We start from the raw sequence: 9,822 nt of genomic DNA on the forward strand, positions 1-9,822 counted from the left end.
AAACCAGGTCTAAACCAGGTCTAAACCAGGTCTAAACCAGGACTAAACCAGGACTAAACCGGGTCTAAACCAGGTCTAAACCGGGTCTAAACCGGGTCTAAACCAGGTCTAAACCAGGACTAAACCAGGACTAAACCAGGACTAAACCAGGTCTAAACCAGGACTAAACCGGGTCTAAACCAGGACTAAACCGGGACTAAACCGGGTCTAAACCAGGACTAAACCAGGTCTAAACCGGGTCTAAACCAGGACTAAACCAGGACTAAACCAGGACTAAACCAGGACTAAACCAGGACTAAACCAGGACTAAACCAGGTCTAAACCAGGTCTAAACCAGGACTAAACCAGGACTAAACCAGGACTAAACCAGGACTAAACCAGGACTAAACCAGGACTAAACCAGGTCTAAACCAGGTCTAAACCAGGACTAAACCAGGACTAAACCAGGACTAAACCGGGTCTAAACCAGGACTAAACCAGGACTAAACCGGGTCTAAACCAGGACTAAACCAGGTCTAAACCGGGTCTAAACCAGGACTAAACCAGGACTAAACCAGGACTAAACCAGGACTAAACCAGGACTAAACCAGGACTAAACCAGGTCTAAACCAGGTCTAAACCAGGACTAAACCAGGACTAAACCAGGACTAAACCAGGACTAAACCAGGACTAAACCAGGACTAAACCAGGTCTAAACCAGGTCTAAACCAGGACTAAACCAGGACTAAACCAGGACTAAACCGGGTCTAAACCAGGACTAAACCGGGTCTAAACCAGGACTAAACCTGAAGAAGAAGAGGAAGATCTTTATTTACACAGCTCCTTTCACAGACATGGTCACAAAGCGCTTTACATGAGACAGTTGTACATTCACTCCACACTCTGTGTAAACTATGTTTGTAGCTTCAGTTTCCCCTGGGGGAGACTGACAGAGGCGCTTTCGTGACTACACACGTCTGCGCCAACGGACCCTCTGACACCCCCACATTCATCCTGGCCTATTGTGCATGTTTTTAGTGGTAGGGGAAACCGGAGTGCCCGGAGGAAACCTACGCAGACACGGGGAGAACATGCAAACTCCACACAGAAAGGCCCCGTCCAGGTGGGACTCGAACCCGGACCTTCTAGCTGTGAAGCAAGAGCGCTAACCACTGTGCTAAAGCCCTGCCGCCCTGGGCCGGCCCAGGTCTAGACCCGGGCCGGCCTGGTGTGTGGGGAAAGTGGGCCGCGGCGTTTGGCCCAGACTCTTCACACAGAAAAGTCCTGAGTTTGTTTTGAACCTTTGTGTTTATTTCACACTTTAGTTCCAGATGATCTGCAACTAAAACATGAACAATATAAACTCTCCCTGTAGGTGGCTCTCCTGGTTTCTGGGCTCTGACGTGTTGCTAACGTCTCCTCCTGTAGGTGGCTCTCCTGGTTTGTTCCTCAGGCTCTGACATGTTGCTAACGTCTCCTCCTGTAGGTGGCTCTCCTGGTTTGTTCCTCAGGCTCTGACGTGTTGCTAACGTCTCTCCCTGTAGGTGGCTCTCCTGGTTTGTTCCTCAGACTCTGACGTGTTGCTAACGTCTCTCCTCCTGTAGGTGGCTCTCCTGGTTTGTTCCTCAGGCTCTGACGTGTTGCTAACGTCTCTCCTCCTGTAGGTGGCTCTCCTGGTTTGTTCCTCAGGCTCTGACGTGTTGCTAACGTCTCTCCCTGTAGGTGGCTCTCCTGGTTTGTTCCTCAGGCTCTGACGTGTTGCTAACGTCTCCTCCTGTAGGTGGCTCTCCTGGTTTGTTCCTCAGGCTCTGACATGTTGCTAACGTCTCCTCCTGTAGGTGGCTCTCCTGGTTTGTTCCTCAGGCTCTGACGTGTTGCTAACGTCTCTCCCTGTAGGTGGCTCTCCTGGTTTGTTCCTCAGACTCTGACGTGTTGCTAACGTCTCTCCTCCTGTAGGTGGCTCTCCTGGTTTGTTCCTCAGGCTCTGACATGTTGCTAACGTCTCCTCCTGTAGGTGGCTCTCCTGGTTTGTTCCTCAGGCTCTGACGTGTTGCTAACGTCTCTCTCCCTGTAGGTGGCTCTCCTGGTTTGTTCCTCAGGCTCTGACGTGTTGCTAACGTCTCTCCTCCTGTAGGTGGCTCTCCTGGTTTGTTCCTCAGGCTCTGACATGTTGCTAACGTCTCCTCCTGTAGGTGGCTCTCCTGGTTTGTTCCTCAGGCTCTGACGTGTTGCTAACGTCTCTCCTCCTGTAGGTGGCTCTCCTGGTTTGTTCCTCAGGCTCTGACGTGTTGCTAACGTCTCTCCTCCTGTAGGTGGCTCTCCTGGTTTGTTCCTCAGGCTCTGACGTGTTGCTAACGTCTCTCCCTGTAGGTGGCTCTCCTGGTTTGTTCCTCAGACTCTGACGTGTTGCTAACGTCTCCTCCTGTAGGTGGCTCTCCTGGTTTGTTCCTCAGGCTCTGACATGTTGCTAACGTCTCCTCCTGTAGGTGGCTCTCCTGGTTTGTTCCTCAGACTCTGACGTGTTGCTAACGTCTCCTCCTGTAGGTGGCTCTCCTGGTTTGTTCCTCAGACTCTGACATGTTGCTAACGTCTCTCCCTGTAGGTGGCTCTCCTGGTTTGTTTCCTCAGACTCTGACGTGTTGCTAACGTCTCCTCCTGTAGGTGGCTCTCCTGGTTTGTTCCTCAGGCTCTGACGTGTTGCTAACGTCTCTCCCTGTAGGTGGCTCTCCTGGTTTGTTTCCTCAGACTCTGACGTGTTGCTAACGTCTCTCCCTGTAGGTGGCTCTCCTGGTTTGTTCCTCAGGCTCTGACGTGTTGCTAACGTCTCTCCCTGTAGGTGGCTCTCCTGGTTTGTTCCTCAGGCTCTGACGTGTTGCTAACGTCTCTCCTCCTGTAGGTGGCTCTCCTGGTTTGTTCCTCAGGCTCTGACGTGTTGCTAACGTCTCTCTCCCTGTAGGTGGCTCTCCTGGTTTGTTCCTCAGACTCTGACATGTTGCTAACGTCTCCTCCTGTAGGTGGCTCTCCTGGTTTGTTCCTCAGGCTCTGACGTGTTGCTAACGTCTCTCTCCCTGTAGGTGGCTCTCCTGGTTTGTTCCTCAGGCTCTGACGTGTTGCTAACGTCTCTCCCTGTAGGTGGCTCTCCTGGTTTGTTCCTCAGACTCTGACGTGTTGCTAACGTCTCCTCCTGTAGGTGGCTCTCCTGGTTTGTTCCTCAGGCTCTGACGTGTTGCTAACGTCTCTCCCTGTAGGTGGCTCTCCTGGTTTGTTCCTCAGGCTCTGACGTGTTGCTAACGTCTCCTCCTGTAGGTGGCTCTCCTGGTTTGTTCCTCAGACTCTGACGTGTTGCTAACGTCTCCTCCTGTAGGTGGCTCTCCTGGTTTGTTCCTCAGGCTCTGACGTGTTGCTAACGTCTCCTCCTGTAGGTGGCTCTCCTGGTTTGTTCCTCAGACTCTGACATGTTGCTAACGTCTCTCCTCCTGTAGGTGGCTCTCCTGGTTTGTTCCTCAGACTCTGACGTGTTGCTAACGTCTCTCCTCCTGTAGGTGGCTCTCCTGGTTTGTTCCTCAGACTCTGACGTGTTGCTAACGTCTCTCCTCCTGTAGGTGGCTCTCCTGGTTTGTTCCTCAGGCTCTGACGTGTTGCTAACGTCTCTCCCTGTAGGTGGCTCTCCTGGTTTGTTCCTCAGACTCTGACGTGTTGCTAACGTCTCCTCCTGTAGGTGGCTCTCCTGGTTTGTTCCTCAGGCTCTGACGTGTTGCTAACGTCTCTCCCTGTAGGTGGCTCTCCTGGTTTGTTCCTCAGACTCTGACGTGTTGCTAACGTCTCCTCCTGTAGGTGGCTCTCCTGGTTTGTTTCCTCAGGCTCTGACGTGTTGCTAACGTCTCTCCCTGTAGGTGGCTCTCCTGGTTTGTTCCTCAGACTCTGACGTGTTGCTAACGTCTCCTCCTGTAGGTGGCTCTCCTGGTTTGTTCCTCAGGCTCTGACGTGTTGCTAACGTCTCCTCCTGTAGGTGGCTCTCCTGGTTTGTTCCTCAGACTCTGACGTGTTGCTAACGTCTCTCCCTGTAGGTGGCTCTCCTGGTTTGTTCCTCAGGCTCTGACGTGTTGCTAACGTCTCTCCCTGTAGGTGGCTCTCCTGGTTTGTTCCTCAGACTCTGACGTGTTGCTAACGTCTCTCCTCCTGTAGGTGGCTCTCCTGGTTTGTTCCTCAGGCTCTGACATGTTGCTAACGTCTCTCCCTGTAGGTGGCTCTCCTGGTTTGTTCCTCAGACTCTGACGTGTTGCTAACGTCTCTCCCTGTAGGTGGCTCTCCTGGTTTGTTCCTCAGACTCTGACGTGTTGCTAACGTCTCTCCTCCTGTAGGTGGCTCTCCTGGTTTGTTCCTCAGGCTCTGACGTGTTGCTAACGTCTCTCCCTGTAGGTGGCTCTCCTGGTTTGTTCCTCAGACTCTGACGTGTTGCTAACGTCTCCTCCTGTAGGTGGCTCTCCTGGTTTGTTCCTCAGACTCTGACGTGTTGCTAACGTCTCTCCTCCTGTAGGTGGCTCTCCTGGTTTGTTCCTCAGGCTCTGACGTGTTGCTAACGTCTCCTCCTGTAGGTGGCTCTCCTGGTTTGTTCCTCAGGCTCTGACGTGTTGCTAACGTCTCTCCTCCTGTAGGTGGCTCTCCTGGTTTGTTCCTCAGACTCTGACGTGTTGCTAACGTCTCTCCTCCTGTAGGTGGCTCTCCTGGTTTGTTCCTCAGGCTCTGACGTGTTGCTAACGTCTCTCCCTGTAGGTGGCTCTCCTGGTTTGTTCCTCAGGCTCTGACGTGTTGCTAACGTCTCCTCCTGTAGGTGGCTCTCCTGGTTTGTTCCTCAGGCTCTGACGTGTTGCTAACGTCTCCTCCTGTAGGTGGCTCTCCTGGTTTGTTCCTCAGGCTCTGACGAGTTGCTAACGTCTCTCCCTGTAGGTGGCTCTCCTGGTTTGTTCCTCAGACTCTGACGTGTTGCTAACGTCTCTCCTCCTGTAGGTGGCTCTCCTGGTTTGTTCCTCAGGCTCTGACGTGTTGCTAACGTCTCTCCTCCTGTAGGTGGCTCTCCTGGTTTGTTCCTCAGGCTCTGACGTGTTGCTAACGTCTCTCCCTGTAGGTGGCTCTCCTGGTTTCTTTCCTCAGACTCTGACGTGTTGCTAACGTCTCCTCCTGTAGGTGGCTCTCCTGGTTTGTTCCTCAGGCTCTGACGTGTTGCTAACGTCTCCTCCTGTAGGTGGCTCTCCTGGTTTGTTCCTCAGGCTCTGACGTGTTGCTAACGTCTCTCCTCCTGCAGGTGGCGCTCCTGGTTTCTGGGCTCTGACGTGTTGCTAACGTCTCCTCCTGTAGGTGGCTCTCCTGGTTTGTTCCTCAGACTCTGACGTGTTGCTAACGTCTCTCCTCCTGCAGGTGGCGCTCCTGGTGTGTTTCCTCTGCATACATCTCTCCCGCGGGTGGCCCAGCTGGTACGCGTTCCAGTTCTTCGAGGTGGTGGCGCTGTGGTTCTTCGTGGCGCTGCTCGTCTTCTTCTTCATCCACATCTTCAGCCTGAACACCAGGACGCCCTGCATCAACTGCCCCCTGACGGTGAGCGCCGGTACTGCACCCACACGGACAGCCCCAAACACCAGGTCATGAACCGTCCAGATGTTTCCTGCTGACAGTTAGGTCAACGTTTGGTCCTGGGTTTGGTCTGGTTTTGGTCTGGTTTTGGTCTGGTTTTGGTCTGGTTTTGGTCTGGGTTTGGTCTGGTTTTGGTCTGGGTTTGGTCTGGTTTTGGTCTGGTTTTGGTCTGGTTTTGGTCTGGTTTTGGTCTGGTTTTGGTCTGGTTTTGGTCTGGTTTTGGTCTGGTTTTGGTCTGGTTTTGGTCTGGTTTTGGTCTGGGTTTGGTCTGGTTTTGGTCTGGGTTTGGTCTGGTTTTGGTCTGGGTTTGGTCTGGTTTTGTTCTGGTTTTGGTCTGGTTTTGGTCTGGTTTGGGTCTGGTTTTGGTCTGGTTTTGGTCTGGTTTGGGTCTGGTTTTGGTCTAGTTTTGGTCTAGTTTTGGTCTGGGTTTGGTCTGGTTTTGGTCTGGTTTTGGTCTGGTTTGGGTCTGGTTTTGGTCTGGTTTTGGTCTGGTTTTGGTCTGGTTTTGGTCCAGGTTGGGTCTGGTTTTGGTCTGGTTTTGGTCTGGTTTTGGTCTGGTTTTGGTCTGGTTTTGGTCTGGTTTTGGTTTGGTTTGGGTCTGGTTTTGGTCTGGTTTGGGTCTGGTTTTGGTCTAGTTTTGGTCTGGTTTTTGTCCAGGTTGGGTCTGGTTTTGGTCTGGTTTTGGTCTGGTTTTGGTCTGGTTTTGGTCTGGTTTTGGTCCAGGTTGGGTCTGGTTTTGGTCTGGTTTTGGTCTGGTTTTGGTCTGGTTTTGGTCTGGTTTTGGTCTGGTTTGGGTCTGGTTTTGGTCTGGTTTTGGTCTGGTTTTGGTCTGGTTTTGGTCTGGTTTTGGTCTGGTTTTGGTCTGGTTTTGGTCTGGTTTTGGTCTGGTTTTGGTCCAGGTTGGGTCTGGTTTTGGTCTGGTTTTGGTCTGGTTTTGGTCTGGTTTTGGTCTGGTTTTGGTCTGGTTTGGGTCTGGTTTTGGTCTAGTTTTGGTCTAGTTTTGGTCTGGGTTTGGTCTGGTTTTGGTCTGGTTTTGGTCTGGTTTGGGTCTGGTTTGGGTCTGGTTTTGGTCTGGTTTTGGTCTGGTTTGGGTCTGGTTTTGGTCTAGTTTTGGTCTGGTTTTGGTCTGGTTTTGGTCTGGTTTGGGTCTGGTTTTGGTCTGGTTTTGGTCTGGTTTGGGTCTGGTTTTGGTCTAGTTTTGGTCTAGTTTTGGTCTGGTTTTGGTCTGGTTTGGGTCTGGTTTTGGTCTAGTTTTGGTCTAGTTTTGGTCTGGGTTTGGTCTGGTTTTGGTCTGGTTTGGGTCTGGTTTGGGTCTGGTTTGGGTCTGGTTTGGGTCTGGTTTTGGTCTGGTTTTGGTCTGGTTTTGGTCCAGGTTGGGTCTGGTTTTGGTCTGGTTTTGGTCTGGTTTTGGTCTGGTTTTGGTCTGGTTTTGGTCTGGTTTTGGTCTGGTTTTGGTCTGGTTTTGGTCTGGTTTTGGTCTAGTTTTGGTCTGGTTTTGGTCCAGGTTGGGTCTGGTTTTGGTCTAGTTTTGGTCTGGTTTTGGTCTGGTTTGGGTCTGGTTTTGGTCTAGTTTTGGTCTGGTTTTTGTCCAGGTTGGGTCTGGTTTTGGTCTGGTTTTGGTCTGGTTTTGGTCTGGTTTTGGTCTGGTTTTGGTCTGGTTTTGGTCTGGTTTTGGTCTGGTTTTGGTCTGGTTTTGGTCCAGGTTGGGTCTGGTTTTGGTCTGGTTTTGGTCTGGTTTTGGTCTGGTTTGGGTCTGGTTTTGGTCTGGTTTTGGTCTGGTTTTGGTCTGGTTTTGGTCTGGTTTTGGTCTAGTTTTGGTGTAGTTTTGGTCTAGTTTTGGTCTGGTTTTGGTCTGGGTTTGGTCTGGTTTTGGTCTAGTTTTGGTTTGGTTTTGGTCTGGTTTTGGTCTGGTTTTGGTCTGGTTTTGGTCTGGGTTTGGTCTGGTTTTGGTCTGGTTTTGGTCTAGTTTTGGTTTGGTTTTGGTCTGGTTTTGGTCTGGGTTTGGTCTGGTTTTGGTCTGGTTTTGGTCTGGTTTTGGTCTAGTTTTGGTCTGGTTTTGGTTTGGTTTTGGTCTGGTTTTGGTCTGGTTTTGGTCTGGTTTTGGTCCTGGTTTTGGTCTGGTTTTGGTCTGGTTTTGGTCCTGGGTTTTGGTCTGGTCTCGGTCTGGTCGTGGTCCAGGTTGGGTCTGACCTTTGCCCCGCTCTGTGGTCTGCTTTGTTGCAGTTCTTACAGGATGTGTTTGGTCTGGGGTTTGGTTTAGGTTTTTGTCCTGGTTTTGGTCTGGTTTTGGTCTGGTTTTGGTCTGGTTTTGGTCCTGGTTTTGGTCTGGTTTTGGTCTGGTCATGGTCCAGGTTGGGTCTGGTTTTGGTCTGGTTTTGGTCTGGTTTTGGTCTGGTTTTGGTCTGGTTTTGGTCTGGTTTTGGTCCTGGTTTTGGTCTGGTCTCGGTCCTGGTTTTGGTCCTGGTTTTGGTCTGGTTTTGGTCTGGTTTTGGTCTGGTCGTGGTCCTGGTTTTGGTCCTGGTCTCGGTCCAGGTTGGGTCTGACCTTTGCCCCGCTCTGTGGTCTGCTCTGTTGCAGTTCTTACAGGATGTGTTTGGTCTGGGGTTTGGTCTGGTGTTCGGTTTAGGTTTTGGTCTGGTTTTGGTCCTGGTTTTGGTCTGGTTTTGGTCTGGTTTTGGTCTGGTTTTGGTCTGGTTTTGGTCTGGTTTTGGTCTGGTTTTGGTCTGGTTTTGGTCTGGTTTTGGTCCGGCCGTGGTCCTGGTCTCGGTCCTGGTTGGGTCTGACCTTTGCCCTGCTCTGTTTCAGTTCTTACAGGATGTGTTTGGTCTGGTGTTCGGTTTAGGTTTTGGTCTTGGGTTTTGGTCTGGTTTTGGTCTGGTTTTGGTCTGGTCGTGGTCCTGGTTTTGGTCTGGTTTTGGTCTGGTTTTGGTCTGGTTTTGGTCTGGTTTTGGTCTGGTTTTGGTCTGGTTTTGGTCTGGTTTTGGTCCTGGTTGGGTGTGACCTTTGCCCCGCTCTGTTTCAGTTCTTACAGGATGTGTTTGGTCTGGGGTTCGGTTTAGGTTTTGGTCTGGTCGTGGTCCTGGTTTTGGTCTGGTTTTGGTCTGGTTTTGGTCTGGGTTTTGGTCTGGTTTTGGTCTGGTTTTGGTCTGGTTTTGGTCTGGTCTCGGTCCCGGTTAGGTCTGACCTTTGCCCCGCTCTGTGGTCTGCTCTGTTGCAGTTCTTACAGGATGTGTTTGGTCTGGTGTTCGGTTTAGGTTTTGGTCTGGTCTCGGTCTGGTCGTGGTCCTGGTTTTGGTCTGGTTTTGGTCTGGTCTCGGTCTGGTCTCGGTCCTGGTTAGGTCTGACCTTTGCCCCGCTCTGTGGTCTGCTCTGTTGCAGTTCTTACAGGATGTGTTTGAGCTGTGAGTGAAACAGGAAGGAAGCGGCAGGTTAGATCTGACTCTGCAGTGAGAGCAAAGAGCAACTCTGTGAAAACAAAGTGAAGAAGGAACCGATTAAAAAAGTAACTCATTCATCGCAAATGTGAAATTAAATTAATCCGGATTAATTATAACCATTATGAAAAGCCTAAAGTCGCCTGAGTAATCGCCGTCTGTGAGGCCTGGTCCTAATAAAAGTATAAAAGTAAACAGGTTTACATCATGGTGCAGGTGACGCAGGTAAATGAAGTAAATACAGGGATTATTGTGTGTATTTGGTAAAGGGATTATTGTGTGTGTTTTGTAAAGGGATTATTGTGTGTGTTTTGTAAAGGGATTATTGTGTATGTTGTAAAGGGATTATTGTGTGTTTTGTAAAGGTGTTATTGTTGTTGCTTTGTCTTGTTCAGTCTGAGGGGATGAAGGTCTTGCAGAAGTTACGCAATTCGTTAACGGGACGATTTTCCAGGCTCCACTTTAAAGTCAATCAAACAATTATTATCACTTTTTTTTTCTTTTCTTGAAGTACATTTCTTTTTTTAAATTCTTTTTTTTTTTTTTAATTCATTACTTTTTTGGGGGGGGGGGTGAAAAAGTGACAAAAAAAGCGAAGTAAAATGTGGAAAAAACTACAAAGACAACGGTCAAGGATCTTTCAGGACCTTAAAGATCTTTCAGGACCTTAAAGACCTTAAAGACCTTAAAGACCTTACAGGCCGCCCAAAGGACCTTCGCTCATTCCTTAAACGTCCTTAAAAAGCCTTGAACCTGTTGATTTCAGGCTTAAATCTTTGTA

The 9,822-nt window shown here is 50.2% G+C and overlaps 1 protein-coding gene across 1 annotated transcript in view; it reads left to right on the forward strand.

Annotated features, from left to right (window-relative positions):
- The window catches only part of LOC306982922 (CKLF-like MARVEL transmembrane domain-containing protein 7), a 45,162-nt gene that overhangs the window by 1,165 nt on the left and 34,175 nt on the right, over positions 1–9,822 (forward strand). Inside the window, exon 2 of the mRNA XM_079583367.1 lies at positions 5,395–5,571. Within this exon, the coding sequence (XP_079439493.1) occupies positions 5,395–5,571 (177 nt within the window). The remainder of the gene's footprint in view (positions 1–5,394; positions 5,572–9,822) is intronic.

This window comes from Gobius niger (assembly GCF_951799975.1).
Source record: "Gobius niger genome assembly, contig: SCAFFOLD_84, whole genome shotgun sequence".
Lineage (NCBI taxonomy): Eukaryota > Metazoa > Chordata > Actinopteri > Gobiiformes > Gobiidae > Gobius > Gobius niger.